This window comes from Callospermophilus lateralis, chromosome 6 (assembly GCF_048772815.1).
Source record: "Callospermophilus lateralis isolate mCalLat2 chromosome 6, mCalLat2.hap1, whole genome shotgun sequence".
Classification (NCBI taxonomy): domain Eukaryota; kingdom Metazoa; phylum Chordata; class Mammalia; order Rodentia; family Sciuridae; genus Callospermophilus; species Callospermophilus lateralis.
The window spans coordinates 10,174,850-10,196,890 of NC_135310.1; the positions used below are offsets into that span (position 1 = coordinate 10,174,850).

General features: G+C 52.2%; 1 protein-coding gene across 1 annotated transcript in view; it reads right to left on the minus strand.

The window, feature by feature from the left end:
• The window catches only part of Synj2 (synaptojanin 2), an 85,354-nt gene that overhangs the window by 24,993 nt on the left and 38,320 nt on the right, over positions 1-22,041 (minus strand). Inside the window, exons 5-11 of the mRNA XM_076858085.2 lie at positions 16,231-16,314; positions 8,445-8,506; positions 5,116-5,212; positions 2,630-2,802; positions 1,100-1,181; positions 242-391; positions 3-168 (exon numbers count right to left, since the gene is read on the minus strand). Coding sequence (XP_076714200.2) covers positions 3-168; positions 242-391; positions 1,100-1,181; positions 2,630-2,802; positions 5,116-5,212; positions 8,445-8,506; positions 16,231-16,314 — 814 coding nt within the window. The remainder of the gene's footprint in view (positions 1-2; positions 169-241; positions 392-1,099; positions 1,182-2,629; positions 2,803-5,115; positions 5,213-8,444; positions 8,507-16,230; positions 16,315-22,041) is intronic.

A 22,041-nucleotide genomic window follows, 5' to 3' on the forward strand; every position in this document is an offset into this window, starting at 1 on the left:
ACCCAGAAGGGCCGTGTTGTCCAGGAGCATCCTTCCTTTGTCTGTTGACTCCTCATTGTAAACATCTCCAACCAGCAGCAGCTTGATGGCTTCCTGCTTCACCCCATCAAAAAAGTTGGACTGGATGGTGCGAGACACAGACCGGGCCCCATCTTTCAGCTTCCCTACCTGTGCGAGCCAAAACACAAGTGTGAGAAGGGTCCATGAGGTTCCCCTCCCTCTCCACCTGGCCGGCTCCTACCTTGGCCTTCCCTTCCAGGGCCCTACTGCCCGTGAACACCTTGCTCAGGCTGTGCCCATTCAGAGACCACATGGCTTTAAAGGACTCCACAAAGCGGTCAACAATGGGTTTTGAATTCAGCCCTAGGCTCTCGAGCTGCAGATGAAGGACCTGGGGAAGAAATAAAGGACAGTCATCACTGACTATCTGGAGGGACCAATCCCCACACTCTTCCCTGTGAGCTCCTTATTCAACAGACTGCAGATGTTCTGGGCCCTCCAGAGAACAAGAAGCTCTCGCTGCAGAGAATACGGCTCCTCACCCCAACTCCAACTTTATTCAGATGATCCGCCCAATCTCTCCTGACCCCCAGATACATGAACACCCACCACCACTGTGGGAGGGCTAGACAGGCAGCAGTAGTGGTCACAGGTGGCATGGGCTCCACCTCCTTCCTCCCAGGACATAGCTGAGAGAGGTCAGCCAGCCAGCTGGGGCCATGCAGACAGATGTGTCCCTCCCCAGGCCTCAGATCCAGCCTCACAGTGCCCTGGCCCAGTGGGGTATTCCTGATAGTCATGATCAAGAACTAGTACTTCCCAAGGGTGTCTGGAGCCTTTGGACAACCATGTCTGGAATGTATCTGGAAAATGTTTGAAGAAGTGTGCCTGTTGGGCTGGGGGTAGGGCTCAGTGGTGGGATGATGTTTGCCTAGCACACATGGGGCACTGGGGGTGGCACAGAGTGGCACAGGCAAGCAGCCAACCAGAGAACCCCATTGTTGGAAAGTCACCAGTGGTATCACCCCCATCTTGCAGCTGAAGGCCCAGCCTGCCCCACTGAAGGCCCAGGACATGACACAGATGGCCCAAAACTCACCTCAAGTGCGATGAAGCTCTGCACAGTGTTGGTTCGGTCCAGGCAGTCAAGACAGTTCATCCGCAAAGTGCCTTTCTGAAAACTGAGGACAACAGGAAGCGATGGGAACAGTCGTGAGATGTGTAACAGCCATAGCACTGTGGCAAGTCTACCACTTCCAAGGAAGCCTGTTCTAGGAGAGGACCCCTCACTGAACCACTAGCACCCCCAAGTATGGGTTCTAAGGGACCCCCATACTGAGAGATGGCAAACAGACCCCAGGACACACTCTCTGCAGCGCATATCCCTGGATCATCCTAAGTACACCCAGTTCTTGCTATGCACAGCAATGATATAAGTTGCTGTGGATAACTACAAAATTGCATGAATGTAAAATTAGCAAGTACTGATTTAAGCATGGCTCTTGGAGAAGTGCAATTAGGTTTCCGCAAGCCTCTGGCCACATGTCATCAACTCATCAACACATGACCTTTTTTATGTGTTTGTTTAAAGCACCTTACTGAAATATATACAGATAGACTCTGACTCAGGGTGTCCCACCAAATGATTTTTATGATGGGTTAATTGGAGTATTAAATGCAGCATTGACTTGATATTTTTGACATATTATGTTCAAATGTAAGTTCTATGTTATCAGGACACAACCCCACATAATTCAAGTCTGTATGCCGCTGCTTTGTTAACACCAGCCTCACAGCCTAGTGCCCATAACCCATAGCTGAAGAAGCTCGTCTAACGTGCATTCTCTCTGGAAGGCACATCACTGCCTTCTTGTGCTTAGAATGCTTCAGTGCCATCCCTGGGGGCCACATTAAACAGTGAAATCACCAGCAAAAGGCAAGAAAATATGAAAAACATGGCACTAAGGAGTGGAAAGGACCCTTGGTTATGGTCTAAGGGTGGAGCAAGAAGCCAGAGCCCCGCCTCCTTTGACCTCACTGGGAACATGCATGTTGGATGACAAATGTTCACTTGCTTTGGACGTCTGCCAATGATCACAAAGTGCCATGAGTAAAATTCTTGGGTCACAAATAAGTTTTAGCAAGTAGGGGAATTCTCAAATATGTGATCTGCAAATAATGAGGATCAATTTATGTGATGTGAAGAAACCGGACTTCCTTTTTCTCTCAGCTCTGAATAGGGTGACCCATGGCTCAGTGTCCTTGGGCATCGTGGTTTAAACCAAGCAGTCCACTGAGAGTGGTGACAGTTCCCCCTTGCTCTCACAAGTACTTGTCATGGTGGGGTAAGTCACATGGTCATCTGAGCCCAACATTTTATATAGGTAGTCCTTAGAATGTTTCTTTTTCTAGAAACCGTGGTTTACCATCTACTCCCCGAACTCCTTAGCGGGTCTCTGAACGCAGGAAGAAGACGGAAGCCCCACGATGCCCCCACATCATGGGGCTCACGACCCAGGAAACTAGTCAAGCTTTGAGGGAAGGAAACACCTCAGGGAGAGGGCACCTCCCAGAGAGCCACAGCGGACTCCTCACCCGGCAGAAGGCGATGCTGGCAGGCGAGACTCACCGTGGACTTACATTCTCGCCCTTGGTGAACACATCAAAGTCATCCCAATGTAGCTTTAACTGAGGCCTCAACAGGTTCTCCAATTTCTCTAGCTTCCCGCCTTTGGCAAACTGATGGAAGTCAAAATTGATCATAGGCGTGTCACCAGCATGGCAAGAGGCCCAGAGCAACTTCTGAAAAGGAAAGGGGAGGGCAGTGAGGAGACGGAGCAGGGGCAGCCACCTTCCTCTTGCAGCCCACATGTGGCCAACCAGTCACCCTTCTAGAGGCACGGGCTGGCACCGAGGCTTGTGGAAGACCGAGGGGTTGCTCAGCCTGACCCCCAAAGGGAAGCACAGTCAAAAGCCCTGGGAGACAGAAACTCCAAAGAACAGCTTGCCTGCACAAGGGCAGAAGTTCCCCCTTGAGCAAAAGAGGCCGGAGCAGGGGTTGCTCCCTGGGGACATCCCACTCCTGCAGGGCTCTTGGAGGGCACAGGTGAGGGAAGGGTTGCTCTGTTCTTCAGGGGGCCCAAGTGCGCTGGCCCTCAGGAAGAGTAGCAAGTAGTAGGCTGTGGAGCTCATAATCCAGTTCCCGTTGCCCTGGTAACCAGCCCCATCCTGACAGGCACCAGCCCCAGTGGGTAGGCTCTGCAGTCTCCAGGCTGAGGTGGCCAGTAGGACACAGACCTGTGAAACCTTCGGATGGAGCAGATGAGTGGTCAGGAACCCACTTGGCCCAGGCACATGCCAGCAACGGGGTGAAGCGGAGGACCAAGGGTGAGGCACCGCCTGGGCTGCTCGCAGAGGCCTTCCTTCTCCAAGGCTTCCCTGGCCCGGGAACTCCTCACCCCAGGGTCCAGTATAGACTGGCTGCCTTCCCAGGCCACCCACCTCTGGGCTTCACTGCACCTGCACTGTGTGGCTTCAGATCAGACCAGTGTCTGCCCAGCCAGGGGTCCTGAGGACTTTGAAGGACCAGAAGGACTTTGGGTCACTTCAACTAGCCAGAATGTAAATCAATACATGGTGCCATCATCCAGGAAGTCTTACTTGGAAGAAAATCTGTGGAACAAACAGTGTGCTGTTTGGTAGCTTAGGGCTTTACCTTCCGGAGCCAGCTTCTTGTCCAGCTGTTGACTGATAGCCACTGAGTCCTGGCTGCCTGCCTGAGCAATGGCCTCAGTCTGGTTGAGGGACTCCCTAGGGCCACGACCCAGGTCTCCAGTTGGAGTGCTGCCTTTTCCTGCAGGCCGAGGGACCTGCCCTCCTGACCTGGGCCATCTCCTGCCCTCTGGTTTACAAAATAGGCCTTGGCCTCAGTGTCAGGGCCATGGCCACTAGTTGCTGGGGGAGCGATGAGGACATCCTTTCTTCATAGCTCAAGGCAGAAAAGGGAAAGGGATTTGGGTTTGTTTTCCTTGTCCCCTGCCTTTTTCTTAAAATAAGCAGCCAGCAATGCTGTCAAGTGGGTGGGTGGGGAGAGATTTCTTGAGCCTGTTGCTCATAGCAACAATCCAAACAGGAAAAGCAGGTCTGGCCAGATAAAACTGGCAACCAGGAAGTCCCTGCTCCAAGCACGGGGTTTTTCTCTATAGAGGGACATGAGCACTCCAGCTCCATGTGGCTTCCTCCAGTCATGGGTCAAAGTGCCAGAAGAGGCCGGAGAGGTCATTGTCATCCCTGCTGAGACGCCTGTAAGCTCTCTTAGGGACCTCCTTGACCTTCAAACAGCCAGAGTCTTTCTCCACTAAGCAGGGGCCATGGGAGTCTGGGCCAGGAACAAGGAGGCCACCACAGCTCATTCTGGAGTCTTCCATGGTTGACTGCAAGTTCACAGGGAGACCTGGGTGGAGTCACCTCCTACTACCACTTCCTCACTCAATCCAGGATCTGCCCTCCCCTGATCCAGGCACCAGAAAGTGGAAAGAGCCTGCGGGAGGTGGCACCCAGTTTCCATGGCAGCCCAAATGAAAGAGAGAGCTGTGAGGGCCACCTGGCCAGCAGAGGGCGGCATCCTGCTTGGAACCCAGCTGGGCTCTGAAGAGCAGGTGAGGCCACTAGTTGCTGGGGGAGCACTGAGGACATCCTTTCCTCAAGGCAGAAAAGGGAAAGGGATTGGGGTTGGTGGGAAAGCCTCAGGAGGTGCCATTCAGCCACTGAGCTCCCTTCACCCTGCCTGCACTAAAGAGCCACCCTTCAAGGGAGAGCAGAAGGCATCAGGGAAAGCAGCTTTGGGGAGCTCAGGGAAATGGAGCTTTGTTTTGACTTTAAGCAAATTCCCTCAACCCCCAGCTCGAAAAAAATGAGACTTAATGCATCAGGAGCCCAAGGCAGCCAGCACTGCCCTGCTTGCTGATGGAGCCGTGGGGAAACCTAAGGACGCCATCCATAGGGCTCAGGGCCCACAGGAGCCCTCCTAGAAGCCCTGGAGATGCCTCTGTGCCTCAGGGCTCTGTCACCTGACAGGCCCTGCCAGTCTCCCAACACAGGTGAGGCAGGTGTTACCTTAAAGGCCCTGTTGAGCACCTCCTCTCCGCCTCTGCTCCCCAGCAGGTTCACGACCACCTGCTTCCCGTACTGCTCCTTCAGAAGTACCATGTGCCTGCAAGAGAACGGGTGGGTGGTGATGCTGTGACACCCAGGTCCAGACTGGCTCATCTTGCACCTCAATGAAGAGGTGCAGAAGGGACAGCACTTGGGGCTGGGGATATGGCTCAGTTGGTAGAGCGTTTGCCTAACATGCACAAGTCCCTGGGTTCAATCACCAGCACCACCAAAAAAAAGAGAAAGTTTTCCTTTACATAGTCGTGGCCGAGTGGTTAAAGCAATGGACTAGAAGGGACAGCACTTTCTCAGGGACAGAGGTCCAGAACCAGTCATGCCACTGACCCAGAGTGTGGAAAAATGAGCCTGGGGGTAGAGAAAAATCACACCCTCCCAGCCACCCTCTGTTTATTTGAAACTCCATCCATGGAAACAGGTCTGTCAGCGCCTGTCTGCATGGAAGTTTCGGGCCAGGAATGGCACACAGCATCTCAGGCTTCTACAAGGCGGCCAGGTGGGCCTCTCTATAAACCATCACCATTCTGTCCAGCAGCCAACCCACAGCCATGGTCTTGTGAATATAATATGTATAGATTGAAATCAACATTAAAAAAAAATGGGGCCATACTGTATTGCCTAGTCTGGCCTCAAACTTGCAATCCTTCAGTTCCAGCCTCTCCAGTAGCTGGGATTACAGTGTATACCACTACACTCAGCTCTGAAATTAACCTATTTTACCTGGCACTGATCCTCAAGACTACACACCCTGGCCAGTGAGCCCTCAACAGCAGTATTTAGCTCTCCTCAGTTGTGCATTTCATTATGTTGAACCAAAACAAGAAGGTACAAGAAGTCTTGCAGGCTCTAGAAAAATATTCCTGCATCAGAAGCTATTTTTAAATGTGCATGTTGAAATATTAGGGAGAGACTCCAATATTATCCTTTCTTGCCAACTTGTTAAAAGTAACTGGAGGGCTGGGGTTGTGGCTCAGTGGTAGAGCACTTGCCTAGCACGTGCGAGGCCCTGGGTTGAGCCTCAGCACCATATAAAAATAAATAAGTAAATAAATAAATAAAATTGTGTCCAACTACAACTAAAAAGTAAATATTAAAAAAAAAAAGTAACTGGGACTGGGGCTGAGGCTCAGCGGTAGCACATTTGCCTGGCATGTGTGAGGCACTGGGTTTGAGTCTCAATATAAATACATAAATAAATAAAGGCCTATCAACAACTAAAAAAAAAATCGAAAAAAGTAACTGTTAATGTTAGAAATGCTTAAGTGCTTTTTTTAAAGATATAGGGAAAAGATGCAATGTAAAAATTAGACATAAAATTGTAACTTAATAGTGAGGTCTTGGGCTGGGGGTGTAGCTCAGTGGTAGAGCACTTACCTAGAATGTGTTTGATTCTTAGCACCATATATAAATAAATTAAAAAAATAAAAGTCCATCAACAATTAAACAATATTTTTTTAAAAAGTGAGATCTTTATGCCTAAATATAGAAAGAAAAAAAAAAACAGAAGAAATACACCATTGTGTTAAAGGGGTGGAGTGTTATATGATTTAAATTTTTTTTTCTTTAAACATTTTTCTCTTTCCCCCCATGTCTACAATGGCATGTTTCTTTTATAAACAGAACTTAAACAAAAAAAGATCACAAAAGAACCATTTTTAGCTCAAATTCCCTTGTAAACTTTGAGGGACAACAAGTTGGAGTAAAAAGAATATGAGTTTTGAAGAGGATCTTTAGGTTTGGATTTGTCTGCTAACTTGCTGGGTTCCAGTCTCTGTTTGGAGGAACTCCCTGGGAGTCCTGCTCCTGACAGCCCCGGGGATGGGGCAGGAGGAAATGGGAGCATGTGGCTCACCCGCTCAGGGATCTGCCCAGAGAAGGTGGATCCTGTCCAGAGGTCTGACCTGGGGGCTCTGCCTCTGGAGAGAAAGGCCGAGTTGCCAGCTCTGAGGGTTGGTCCCTGGGTGACAGGAGGAAGCCCTCCACAGCCACACCCCACGTGTAGCTGATGAGAAGTCAGGCTGCTGCCTCGTCTCCATCTGTGCCTACTTCCCAACTGGTTCCAAATTCCAGGGTTGGAAGAGAAACTCTGGTTATTCCTCCTGTATCCTGTCATACCCCCACCTTCCTAGATCGCATCATCCACCCTCCATCTGCACAACTGGTGCAGGGAAAAAGGTCTGAGAGGAGAGCAAGTGACCAGGACAGTGCTCAGTACGTGGAAGTCGGCTTTTCCTTCCTCCCGTTCAACCTAAAAATAAGACAATATTACTGTTGTTGATAAAAGGTGTTTTCCACTGACTCGGGGGTCAGGGAGAGTCTGGCCCCCACTCCGAGGTCAGTGGCATGAAGAGGTGCTCCCGGCCCTAGTTGTTTTGGGTATTGGGGCCTTTTCTCCACTCTCTCTGCCCATCTGTTCCTGTGAGGGGAAAGGAGAGGGGAACCTGGAGTTTTTTGGGACACTGAGGATTAAGCACCCTCCTCTTCAGGAGGGAAACAACTGTCAGACACTTTGTCCACAGGGAGATTCCAGACATGGCAGCCACAACAAAGCAGGAGGGTGGACAGAGGAGAGCTTCACTGTCTGCAAAGGCAACGCAGACACTGTCCTCATGAAAGGTCAGTGCTCCCGTGGCCCTTGGCACCATGCCCAGATGACAAGCTCCTGCTCAAACAGGAGCGGTGGAAGGCCTGCTCCAAAAACCCTCTCCTCAGACACACAGATGCAGCCAGAGAGTGGTCAGTGACAGCAGGACAAACCCAGAGTGCACCCATGGAGCACTGCTAAGGAACACGTGTCCTGTAGGTAAAGCCCTTCCGTGGGAAGGGTGGAGGAAGAAGGAGTTGGCTCTGCATAAATCTGTGGAATAACAGAGAGTAGCAGTGTCCTGGAGAGGAGTTGGCACATCAGTCCAGGGACACCTCACTGCGCTTTGGGGGCCACAGCAGCCCTGCCCTCAGGGTGGCCTCACACACGTCACCTCATTTCCAAATACCATTATATCCTATAATTTAGACCATCCCTTATTAATCAGGGCAAATGCATGAAAGTTCATTGCAAGAAGAAACTGTTATGATAAAAAAAAAAGTCACAAACTCATCTTCACGGACATCCAAGAGCACGTGAAAATTCATTTTGTAAACTCCTTTCTTGCAAAAGGACCAAAGTAAAAGGCGGATTTAGACTTGGGGTCTGGGGTACCCCTCCCTGCTGGCCCCGTCCCCCTGCCTGAATGAAGAATGCCAGGCCTCGGATGGGATTCAAAGATGCCTACCTGTCGAAAGCAGGGGCGTTGGCCTCCAGGCCTCTGTGGAGCCTCAGATGGTGGGAGCCCACCTGCAGCGAGGAGAGAGAACAGTGGTGATTCCTCTGCTTTGTGACTCGAGGAGGCAACGGCTTCCCCACTTTTCACCGCCAGCCAGGCAATAAGGCAGGCACTCAGCCACCTTGGGGCCCACTCCCAGCTCAGAGGCCCTGATCACCAGACACTGCTAACCATGCTCCCAACTCAGGTCCAAGAGCCTTGAGTACAGATCTGCTTCTGTCCAGTCCTGCCTACAGCATGAATCTGCCGGGTGGGATTCTTCCAATGGACAAAAGAAATTCTAGGATAAAATTATGAAGCAAATGTCAGATCCCCAAACTCTCAAGCCAGAGAAACTAATTTTCAGCTTCCTTTCTCTTTCAAGGACCTCAAATCCCTGGTAAAATCTGGGCTATACTAGGGCTGGGGTTGTGGCTCAGTGGTAAGCGCTCACCTAGCACATGTGAGGCTCTGGGTTTGATCCTCAGCACCACATAAATACATAAAATAAAGATATTGTGTCCAACTGCAACTAAAAAATAAATATTAAAAAAATCTGGATTACACTCATTGTCTGATTTCATTTTAATATTTGCAACTACCTTCTTAATACTCACTTTAAAAAACGAATTTAAAATACATACTATTACTAAAACGCTTGAAGGGGTGCCATTGGCAAAATCTGGGACAACCTGAGCATCAAACTCTGTAAGGACAGTAGTGGATTATAAACTAAGGAATAAAGTAGAAAAATCCATGGATCTATATTGACAATAGTTATGGAGAGATGGATGGATTCATAGATTTGTGGATGGACAAGTTCATGTGTAGGTAGACAGATGGACAGGTGTGGGGGTGGGTAGGTAGGTAGGTAGGTAGATGGCTGAGATCATGCACATATGGACTAATGGATGACTCATGGATAGGCAGGGGGATGGATGGATTCACAGATAGGTAGATGAATAGATAGGTGGGTGGATGGATGGGTGAGTAGGTAAATAGGGAAGAACGGAAGGCTCTTCCTTATAGAATATCAATTGTAAATGTAGAGGGAGTAGTAGAAAATCATCATTCTACAACCATCAGTAGTAAAGAACAGCCAAGGTCATCCATTGATAAGTCTTAAATGTGATAAAGAGCAAGATACTTGCATGATCTCAAAGTGTCTACCAGAGGTTGTTTATATTGAAAGGGAAAACATTAATTCTAAGTGACAAAACTGAAAAACACCTTGAATGGTGACCAAAATTAACATCACTAACAGGGGAATGATGGACATCATGTGCCTAAAAAGACAGTGTCACATAGGTAGTATTATGGCCAAGGATTCATACCCGGAAACACCAGGAAACCCCCCAGTGAGAGACCCTCAAAGTAAAGAAAAAGGCGGCCTTCATTCAAGAACGTGTCAATGTCAGGAAAGACAAAAAGACCAAGAAATCCATCAGGGTAAAAAAGATATGTGACAACTAAGTACAGGATGGGACCCCAGACTGAAGGGGACAAGGTACTACAGAGGACATTACTGAGATAACTAATCAATTTGGAAACCGACTACAGATCTGATTAAAGAACTGTGCCAACGTTGAATTTCTCAAATGTACATTTATGCTCTGGTGACATCAGAGTGTAACTTCTCCAGGAAAAACATCCTGAAATATTATAGGTAAGGAGGCGGAGTTGGAGGGCGCCCGACGATGCTGCCCACTCTCAAATGGTTCAGGAAATAAATGGTAAAACCACGTGTGTGACCACAGGTGACAACTGAGTGCATCTGGGTGAAGGACACAGAGGAGCCCTCTTCTGTTCTTACAATTTTTCTGTAGGTCTGAAATTATTTCAAGTTTTGAGAAAAACACCATTCAGTTCTGCTCTTCTCTATAGAGTGGTAAGAAGAGTGGTGTCCACCCGGCCAGGCATGGCCATTGGCCAGCACTACCGTGCATTCATGCACAGCTCTGAACACCTCGGACCATGCACCCACCTCACCTCATGTTTGAGGGAAGCATCCTCTGAGACCAGGAGAAGGCCGTCTATACAAACGATTCAACGGAGTCCAACGCCCTGTGCTCCCAAGACACTGGTCACAGGGGAACGTGTCCACACGATGAGGCCCCTCTACTGTGCATGAACAGGGCTCCTGAGGAGGGCTCAGCCCAAATGCCTTCATCTTGCTGCCAAGTTTCCCCTGCCCTCCTTTCCCCAGTCGCCACCAATGCCCGGCTGAGGAACGGTCATACACTTGACTCAAACCGTGCACGGCCCTGCGGTACTGAGAAGGCCGCCCTACCTACCGCTCCTCTGGGCTGACTGGGGTGGTGAGGAGTCCACTCTTTGCAGAGCCACCCCCGTGGGAGCCTAGGGAGACGAAAACAGAGTCAGCGGTCCGGGCGCGGGGCCTGGCCTTCAGTCGTGACTAGCTGTAGGGCCGGACAGGCCCACTGTCTCTCCCTCCATCAGCCAGGGCTCTTCTTTTTAAAAGGTGGAGCCAACAGCAAACACCCCCACCTGGCAGCGTGGTCTCCAGGCTCTGGGACCTCATTATGAAGACCACGTGCTCAGCCCACCGCTGAGGTACTGGGTGCTGACAGAGGAAGTGGAGGCAGAGTCTCATGTCCTGATGATTACCACCCAGTGAGGGTCACCATGGAAAGACCCAGAGACACCAAAAAGTTCCCAACAAGCCTGTGTAACAAAGGCTACTTTGGTTGAGATTTGGCCCTCAGGGGCCGAGAAGCAGCAGCACACCAATGCGAGATGAGACAGCTTGCCATCTGTGGTCCCTTCAACATCACTGGGGGTCAGTGGGAAGCAGATGGGACTAAGCAGCCAACAGCAGGACGGAGGCCAAAGCATGGGTCTCCCAGGCTTGTCTGTTTCCACGGGCATGACTGTCATGGGAAAGGCCTCCTGTCCCACCACTGCACACAACAAGCCTGCCTGGGAACACGAAGGAGTCACGGGCAGGAGCTGGGGAAAGACCTCCAAGTCTGCACCAGTGGTTCTCACACTGTGGTCCCTGGGCGACTCTCGGGCCCGGCCCAGTGTGCTGAACCAAGTCTCATGGGCGGGCCCAGAGGGAGCCTCACGGGCCCTGGAGGCCATGACTACGCGCACCTGCTCCAGTGTGTGGGCAACGCTGGTTTTGACTCGCTCCCTGTCTGCTCCGTTCCCCTTTGGCTTGGGTTGTAAATGCCCGTGAGGGGTAGGAAAGGGACAGCAGGGAAGCAGCAGACCTGGGGGTCACATCCACAGTACAGAACCACAGGGGCCTTAGTGACCTCTCGGCCATGATGGCCCTGGGCCCCTCGGTCCTCTAAAGTGGATAGGGGCCTGGGGTGGCAATGGAAGGGAACTGGAGCCCCCATTTTCTCAGGAAATCATCTCCTTCTCCGAAGTCCAGCTTGCCCGCCCTGCCAGCGCTTCCCCCACTGCTGGCCCACTCCTACGCTGACCCTCACTGCCCTCCTCTGGTGTCACCGACTCCTGAGGTCGAACGTGTCAGAGCTCAGGAAGGAGCTGCAGCTGGGGCGGAGTGAAGCCTCCCTTGGCCATGGACGCTGGAGCCGGGTCCACTGCTTTATTAGCTTCCCTCCCTCTACTTCGCCCCCACACCATCGCCCCCGCCCCCTGCTAAAGGGTCAGTTGCCCCTGTCTGGTGCCTAAAGTCGTTTCTTCCATCCTGGAGACCACACATGGTGTTGAGGGGGTTGGCCACTCGAACAGTCCAAGTCTCCAGAGAACCTGGCGGTGGGTCCCAGTAGAGGCCCCGGCAACACTCGAAAGGGACTGAAATCATAATCAGCATCCCCAGGCTCCCCGGACCCACCGCTCCCACCTGGAGCCTGAGGGCAGGGTTCACCTGCAGCTTCTCCCACCTGGGGTCCTTCCCTCAGTCCCCTCTCCAGACTGAACTACAGAGACTTCTGGTTAACCACAGCCCCCTGCTGACCCTCAGTGCAGCAGCCTGGGTTGCACAGTGGTGGGGAGGCTCCCACGGCCACGCAGCCCTTCCCAGCCCTGACGTCACACTGGTGGGCTGAGTGATAGCAGTGCTAACAGACCAGCTTTCAGTCACTGTTCCCTGCACCCCACCCAAGAACACTGGCTTATCTGCATACCCAGAGGGCCCCACGCGGACCCACTGCAGTGCCCTAGGGGGCTTCAGAAAGCAGGCTGTCTCCACGCCACACAGCCAGCTGATCCATGTGGCTTTGGCCTGAGAGTCAGGAGGCTTAAAGCTCCCAGGTGATTCTTCAGCTTATTACTTCATAGTGACACTCCAGGTGATCCTAATGTACAGCACAGTTGGGCCCCACCCTGGGGCTCCTGGGGGAGTTCCAACATACACAGCGGCCTAACCTGGTTCCTACCCTCCTCTCCCTTCTCACCTCTCGCCTAGGAGCCCAAGCATTGAACTCAGGCTGCTCCCTGAGGTTACAAACACGCACCTGCTATGCCCTCTGCCAGGGTTGCCTCCCACACCTAAGAGGTCCCTCCCACCCCACCCAGTCAGTCCAGACATGCATCAGAAGGATGCCTTCGGGGCTCCCGGGTAGCTGTACCCCAGCCCCAGCCCCTCAACCTGGGCCGCCTGCCCCTCCCCAGAGCGGCCCAGGGGATCTCAGCCTTCTCTCATAGCTCTATTTACAGAACACTGTCATGTCCCTGCCCCAAGGCAGAGGCTCTGATCTTGATGCCACCTGTACCTGCAAGATGCTGTCCCAAGTCCCCAGGATGATCAACAGCTCAGCCAGGGGTAGCTGACTTCCTGTCAGAGAGGCAGCCCAGGAAACGGTCTTTGTGCTGTGTCTCAGGACACAGAACTGAGATGTTATCAGGTCTTTCTATTATTAATACAGCCACCATTTTGAGCGTTCTTGGTGCAGATCCTGTGCTAAATTCTAATATGTATTATGATCTTCGATCCTTTCTGTAACCCTGAGGTTGGTATTACTAACCCCATTTACAGAAGATTAAACTAAGGTTTCACAAACATAAGAACTTCTCAAAAGTATATGGTAACTAAGTGGGGTGGCAGAATTGACCCAGAACCCAACTCTGTATAACTTCAAAGTGGGGCGGGGGGGCAATGAATTTTTAAGGTAAAATTTCACTTATAAACTGTACAACCTGTTTACACGATAAAGACAAAACTGTTGAAGGTACAGAGAGAGACTCGAGAGCCAGAGTGTGTTCTGAAGGCCTCACGCCTGTGACTACACGCAGATCATCACCCACAGGCCCCCCTGTCCTCCCCACCCTGGCAGGGATGGCGTTCCCAGAGTGGTCCTCAGGAAGGTACTGGTTTGCAGCTTGGAATGGAGAGCCCTCTACCCCCAAGTCCTTGAATGTTTCATCCTAAGTAATGAAAGAAGGGGGAAAGCTCAAAACGGAGGAAAATAGCCAGAACGGACCTGGAAGCCTGCTTTGATGTCCAGCCTGGGTGACCACAGTCCACCATGGAAGGCTGCCCTCCTGGTGCCCTCTGAAGATGGCTGCATCTCTCGTCAATGGCGGATGATACTTAAGAGGATAAGCACAGGCCTGGGGCCCAAAGGCCAACAAATCCCTGATAAGAGGAACGAGCACTAAAGACTTTAGAACTGCGTAAGACACCACGGAGGCCTCAGTGAAGCTCAAGCTGTCAGTAATCTAAGAGGGACAGAGCCGCCAGAAAGCGCCCGAGTCCCATGGCCCGGCTCACATCAGACTGAGGCACTCAGTCCACGACAGGGTCAGGCGGAACCTGCGGCATCACCACCACGGTCAAGCTGGAGACCAAAACCAAGGAAGAGACTGACAGGCCTGGTTTTGTTTTTTTCAGACGAGGGAAACCAGAAAACTCCAAGAAATGGAACCAAAGACGGCCAAGGAGTTGGAAGGCCTTGGAGGAGACAAAATGGCAGAGGGACAACCACGAGGCTCCCCCTCCAGACTGCAGGTGAGCCATGAGAGGAAGAGTCAGGCCTACTCCTGTCCCTGAACACCCTGTGGAGACAGACAGACAGACAGACAGAGGCACAGTCCAAGGAGGAAGTCACAATCAGTCAGAGCCATCCCCAGGTGTAGCCCAGAGCACAGCCAACTGGAGAAGGACCCTCGAGTTTGGTGTGAGGGCAAGACAGAATTTTGGAAGGACCCTTTGGAATTATCTAAGACTGTCGTGACAGTCCCCTCAATTTGGGGATTTCTTACAAACTGCCCAAGAAATATAACATGGTCTCCTGATTCCTTTCTGTACTACACTCATGTGATCTATGATGGTCATCCTCTTAAAAACAGAACAAGAAGTTTCCAAAGGAAAACTCCAAATTTAAAGACAATCCAGCCTCAATCAGCTGTGATAGGAACGGCCTGCGTTCCCCTTCAACGGCCCGGGGCTGGGAGCTCTGCAGAGACAGAAAGGAGAACAGGAGCAGCCCAGGCCTGAGGCAGAGCTGGGAAGACAGACACGAGGTTTTCTAGCAGCGATGGGAACATGGGAACGTTCTAAAATTAGATTGTGGCGCTCGTTACACAACCCTGAAAATACACTGCCAAGTCGTGTGTTTTAAACGGGTGGAGTTGACAGTGAGGAAGTTGTATCTCACTAAAGCCGTTTCCAAAAACCAGACTGCTCTGGAAGTGCTCTGGGGAATTGTCCTTGTTACAATCCAGCTCCGGTGCGCTTGCCTATGTTACCTCTCAAGGCCACCAGCCGTACCCCTGCATCTGGGTTGTCTAGCTAAAGACGTTGTCCATAAAACCTTCCCCACACAGAACCCAGAGACCAAATGGGATGCTCAACTATCTGCCTCACTCTGAGTTGACATGGCAGTTAGCTGACATGCCAGCACCATCAAGGCAGCAACTTGGGGACAAGAGGCTCACCTACCAGCAGCACTGGGCCAAGTCCAGGCTGGGCTAAGAAGCTGAACTCAAAACCAGGGAGTCTGAGCCCCACTGTGTCAAACACCCCTAACGACCTGGCACACAGCACCTGGGGCCTCTTCAGCCGCTGCTGGTTGCGGACCCAAACGCAGTCACACGAGAGCCCTCAGGAAGAAGAGCGGGAGATGACAAAGGCCCCAGGAGACGGGCTTTCCGAAGGCTCCCATGTTCCTTCAGGGCAGGGGAGAAGATGGGGTCAGCGTGAGGAATCTCCAGCCGGCTCTGCCCTGACCTGTCTGCTGAGGGAGCAGCCCAGCGTCCATTGACAAGTGTGCTCTTGGACGGAGTCTGCAGCCCTTGAACTCTTCCCAGGACACAGAGGCCAAATCCTTCTGGCACCGACCAACACCCTGCTTTGGATGCTCCAGGGTATTTTTAGCAACCACAAGAAAGCTCTGTGCAATCTGCACGTGGCACGCAGGCACCATGAGTGCCAGACACACGACACCACCACAAGGGCCCCCTGACCCTCTAAGGCCTCTGTAGAGCTGCTGCTCTCAAAAGTCATTCTCAGCACACCAAACTTAGGGTCCCATCTCAGGCCACCCTCCCAGGCACACTCCGTGGCACCCCCAGCAGAGTCCGCGCTCTGCACCTGGGTCAACAGCAAACGCCATGCATGTTTGTAGATCTAGAAATTGCAAAACAGCACATACACACCCACCCGCCCCCCACCCCCCCCACACACACGGAGCTCACCTCAGTACAGATGGGCTGAGGAAAGACCAGAAACTACAGCACAAGAGAGAAACATTTAAAGAAACACACCACAGTTATCAAACTGTAACAGAAGTGGACATGTTTTTTTGTTTATATTACCTACCTGGAGCCCTGGCTGCTCCCAAAACAGTGGAACCGAGCCTCTGATCTGGACAAAGGACGACACTCCATCATCCATGTAAATCGTCTGCAGCAGGAGGAAACAGAGGGAAAGGTATTCTTCAATGAAACCAAATGTCCTGGGCCAGTAACAGGATCTGGTGCCTGCGACCCGACACCAGCCGTGAAGGGCAGACAGTGGACTGCGGCGCCCTCTGCTCTCTCACCCAGCATGGTGATCCACAGGGCACACCAGTTGCTGGCCAGCATCAGAGGAGGGGTCTGGAGAAGGCTGGAGGTCCCCCAGACCTGGTGGGAATTCACCCTTCTAGGATGCAAACTTACCCACATCCCTAAAAAGCCCAGCACCTAGCCACCTCTATTTAGGAATAGAAGCAGATGTGCCTGGGGTTTAACTAAGACCTTCCTCGGAGCCTCTATTTTTACCTGTCCAATAGCTAAAGAGCAGAGAGCTACTGGGAAAGGATTAAATGAAATAAAATGAACAAGCAATACAGTCAAAGGACCTAATTGACTGCACCTGTCAGTCTAGTGCTTCACAATGTAAGGCAAGACTGGACTTGAACTTGCATGCACCTGGCCCTGTGCCACCAAGTTCTTGAACACACTACTCAATCAGCAAAAGCAACACGGTGTCCATGAGCTTCCAGTGTACAGCCCCTGCATAGAAGCAAATGCCACTCAGGCTTTAAAAAATGTCACCCCCAGCCCTGTTATTCAGCATGTGCCTGCGGGCCTCCAGAGATACTGGAGCACAAGGAGTCTGAAGGACAAAAGGTACAGTCCTGAGCACCCAGGGGAAGGCTGCTGTGGTTATCAGATGCCTGGCCTTTATCTGTGCAACCCTACCCTGGCCTGGCGAGGCCAGCCTGGGCGCCGCTGAGAGTCCTTTCCATTGCTAACCAGCCTGCTCCCTTACAGGGTAGCTTTCCACGCAGGTTAGAGCTCGCTCAGATCACACATGCATTAGTAATTCTGCAAGGGAGAGTGTGACATGAGACCTGCAGTCCCCTGGACCACAGGAATGACACGAGCCGGGTATCTAGGCTGTGAACTGTAATTCTAGCCTCCGTCTCAGAAGAAGCAAAGCACTGGGTTCAGAATGTGCTATTTCCAGGTACCGACATCCAGCTAATTTGTGACCCTCCAGTATTCTAAGGAAAACAGGACAGAATAGCAGGCTGTTCAAACGACCGCAGCCCTGAATGCTACCTTGAGGTTAAGGATATCTACTGACCAGCACTGGGAGCCACACAGGTTCAGATTCCTCAGAGAGGAACCAGCTGGGCCACTTTCTAAAATGGACCGTTAACAAGCCCAGGATCTGACCGAGCTAAGGGACTCTCCTCCTTCACTCTGATGACAACGTGCCAGGAGTGCTGGGTCCTCCTGAGCTGCAGTTGCCCAGAACCAGCTTCTGCTCCTTCCTCCCTGGGAGAACCATCCATGTCTGTCCCCACACTGCCCTGGGTCCACACCTGGCCCCCAGCACCAGTGATGCTCCATGGCACTTGCATTCAGTGGAGAAGAGGGAGTCCAAGGACAGACAAGGCTGGGAGGGAGACCAGGAGGAGCCCCAGGCCCCGGAAGGCAAACAGAAGCCCTTCCAGGACAGCAGGACAGGGCCATGGGAGGCCAGCAGGAGTGTGGCTCCTGGACTGGGGAGCCGAGAGGTACAGTGAGCTGCCAGTGTCAGAGGTGGTGGGAGCAGAAACCAAAGGGCTATTTAAAAAAGGGTTTGGAAAATAGGAGAATAGGCAACTCTGTCACCAGTTTCATCTGGAAGGCTCCTGCTAGACTCCTATCTGGAGTTTCCAAACCAGATCTTCCATCTGCCCCTGTCCTCTGGGAGCACACCTAGTGGTACCCACCCCCACATCACTTGCTGCACTTATCTTCCATAGTCAAATGTTTTGTTTTTTTGGACAGAATCGGGGACTTTTGGGGTTGTTTTTCTGCACAGTGAGTCACGGGTGAAGCGTCCACCGCATGACTCATGGCAGAGCTGAAAGGCTCAGGACTTCCGCCCAAGGAGCCCGAGATACCACCCACAGGAGCACACAGCATGTGTGCACACACCACACAAATATACACACAACACACACAGAGAACATGTGTGACGTGTGCACACCTAGCCAGCCCAGGAGGAGGAAGTCTGCTAAAGATGAAAGTAGAGCGGGGCCAAGGCCTGGCTTGGGCCTCCAGAGCATGAATTCACGAAAGCCAATTTGCCTCCCCAGAGTCTCCACCAAGCCCCTGGCTCTTTGTGTGGTCCCCTGATTGTTCACCAGTGATGCCTCCAGGGCCCATTGCAGAGCCTCCACTTCCCTAGAGGATGGCTCAGGTCTGAAGACTCCAGACCCCAGCAGGATCCCTGGCCAGCAGAGGTCTGTGGCAACACCCCCAGGGCTATACTGCCCCCATAAGCCTCCTTCCCCCTGGGGCAAGGTGACCAGATGCAAAGTCTGCCACTTATTTCAGGTGGAGAGGAAGAAGCCAGCCACCTGCTGAATCGAACCCAAACTCTTTGGAAAATGCCTCAGAGCCCTGCAAGCTGCTCTTTCACCATGAGCAAGGCCATGGGACAGCTATTTGAGGATGCTCTGCCCTTAACACCACCCACCTGGGGGCCCATGGTCCTGCTCCACAGACTCGAGGGAGTAGACCCACCTGGCTCCGATCAGACCATCTTGGTCCTGAATGTGCAAACCGCTACCAGGCCACAAGGCAGGTTCCTCTGTGCTTACACGCAGCCCACCCTTCGCAGGGCTGGCTGCTCCCTGAGCTCAGCAAAGACAGCAGGCCGGGCTGCACCCCTCCCACCCAGCTCCCATCTCCTGATGCATTAGATGTACCTTCAGCAGCAGGTGGCCAGAGAGCCAGGCAGGAGGAAAGCAGCTGAGCCGAGGCTGGGAAGCACCCTGGGAGGGTGGCAGCGCCTTGGTCTTGTTTCTAATGCATCCCATGTCCCCACATGCCTAGGAGGGGAGCCCTGAGCCCAGGTGGCTCACTACCAGACTCTGCCCAAGGGCCCAGGGTTTGTTTCCACGTTGCTTTGAGGACAACCTGGACACAGGTCTGAGTGACATGGCCCTCCCCTGAGGGTCACCTTCTTCCCCAGCATCATAGTGGCCAGAATGCATGGGGTCTCTGAAGGCCTGAGCCAGCCTGGGCTCTTCCTTCCCAGAGGGTCCATCTGGGCAGCCGGAAATGCACACACCCAACAAAAAACAAAACAAGGCCACAGCCCTCATGTCTGGTTCCAAGACTGGTGAAAATGAAGTCACCTCGGGGTGAAGTTATACCCTCTCGGTGTGAGGGCTGGCGCCTGCAGCTGCCCACATCTCTGGGTGGACAGCAGATGGTGGAGTCCGGCTGTACCACCATGACTGCTGCCCCTGGGAGCAAGGTCTGGTGGGGACTTCATGGAGGCACCAGCCTGTCTGACCCAAAGGAGTCAAGGGATGAAAAGCAGAAACTGGGAAGACCACCCCCAGCCCCAAGCAGGAAGGCAATTTAAGTAGCAACGGGCTTGCTAGGGTGTGTCCCCTCTGAAACGCAGGTGAAACTGATGGCCATTATGAAACATTAAGGGTGGGACCACTGGGATCTTGAAGAGGTGATTGGACTCTGCCCTTGGCAAGGAGGGGGGTGTCTGAGAGTGGTTTGCTAATAGCCAGCTTGGCTAGCGCTCCCGTGTGTTTCCTACCTCACCATGTGACACCCTGCACCCTGAGACTGCCAGCAAGGCCATCGTCAGATGTGGCCCCTCAACCTTGGACTGTGAGCCAAAATAAGCCTCTTCATAATTTACCCAGGCTGTGGTGCTGCATTAATAACAACACAAAGCAGGGGGCTGGAGGAGCCTGCTGGTCCTCTCTCTAAGGCCCCATGTGGAAGACTCAGGAGACATGGCGTAAGGTGCCTGCTCCTGAACCCTAGCAAGTAAAGTGGGACAGCAAGAGCCACATCTAAGTCATTGGGCACACTGCAGGAAATAACCAGAGCAAAGCCCCCAACTGAGTCTAGGGCCAAGTCTGCTAGTCTGCAGAAGGAGAAAGGGGAGATCACAGGAGGTTTTCCTAAGGCTAAATGCATCCTGTCCAAAGCACAGCCCTCTCCCGGGTCAGAGATGGGTCAGATGTGTTAGACTTCCAGCCCACAACACTTCAAATCTCACCTCGTTGCAAACAGGGCCTTTGCAGGTGCAATTAGTTAACTGAGGCCATCCTGGAGGAGGGTGAGCCCTGGATCAATATGACTGTCCTCCTTATAAAGAGAGGAAAACAGGGAGAAGGGGTTGAAAGGGGTGATGTGGCCACTAGCCTGGTTACACCTGGGGTGACCAGAAGGGAGAAGAGGTGAGAAAGAATCCTCCCCTAGGGGCTTTGCTAAGAACATGGCCTTTCCTGACACCTTGATGTCACACTCCAGCCTCCTGAACTGTGAGACAACAAATGCCCATTGTTTCAAGCCATCCTGTGGGGGCGGGGGTGGGGTGGGGGTTCATTGCAGCATCCCCAGGAAACTCATGGTGTCCAGTGTGAAAATGTCCTGTCTGGGGCTGGGGTTGTGGCTCGGTGGTAGAGCAATCACCTAGCATGTGTGAGGCCCTGGGTTCGATCCTCAGCACCACATAAAGATAAATAAATAAATGTATTGTGTCCACCTACAACTAAAAATATATTTTTTAAAAAAATAAAATGCCCTGTCTTCTAGGAAAGGGTAGAGGCTTGGAGGGCAGCTGTCTCCCTAATGAAGAGCTGGGTCAGATGCAGCAGATGAGAGCAGTTTGTTTTGTTTTATTTTTTAAACTGGTTTAAATCCAAAAACCTTGGGAACACCAACACCTGGACCAGATAAGGGGTTGGGGGCCCCAGGGCGAGACAGAGAATGAGGTGGAGATGGGGCTCAGGAACTCCCTCGGGGACCCCATGGTGATCTCTGGAATCTGGTGTGTCACCAAGTTCAAGGTCTCTGTCACGTTGATTTTGTACAAACGTGCTGCACAGCTTTGGTCCCCTCTTCCCAGCACAGCACCCAGCAGATGAAACATACTAAAGATCCGCTGAGGGAACTCAGGGGCCTGAAGGGCGACAACATGGACCCAAACAGGACAAGGTGCTAGTGAAGGTGGAGTGAGAGCTGAAGTCATTTGCATCAAGCAGACAGGAGCAAGGAAAATGGCCTCCAGTGGGGGGCATATACCCTCTCTGACTCATTTTTTAGCAGATAATTATGGAGCAGCCTGGTCAACACTCAGAGGAGCAAGCTCCGTGGACAGCCACAGGCAAGACAGCGCACCTGCTCCTGTGCCAAGGTCCCTCCTGTGGACACTAGACTTCAGGAGGAGCCTCTCATTGCTGCACCTTTGATGTGCAACGGCTGGCTCCTGCAAATGGTGACCCACACCAATTTGCGTCATCTTTGAACCCCGGATCATGCACAAGCTGACACGTAGTGGAGACAGGTGTACAAATCTGTGCTGAATAAATTGACTCAAGTCCTCCCAAGAAGCCTCCCCCAGCAGCAAAGAAGGAGGACGCAAAGCTACACCTGTGCTCCTCCCGAAGGTGTGCAGCACGCCACCCCCCCCCCCAAGCAGTGTCAAAACAGTGCCCTCCTGGGGCCTCCTTTCTTAGAGTTGATCCCCGTTATCCTATAAGGTGGCACTGTCCTACAGGGAGAAAGCTAGAGCAAAAACAAGTTGTAGGACAGCATCTCTGGGAATGAGAACAGAAGTTAGGGAAGAAAACCACGAGGAATTTCACAGATGGTTCTGTTCGCAGGAGCT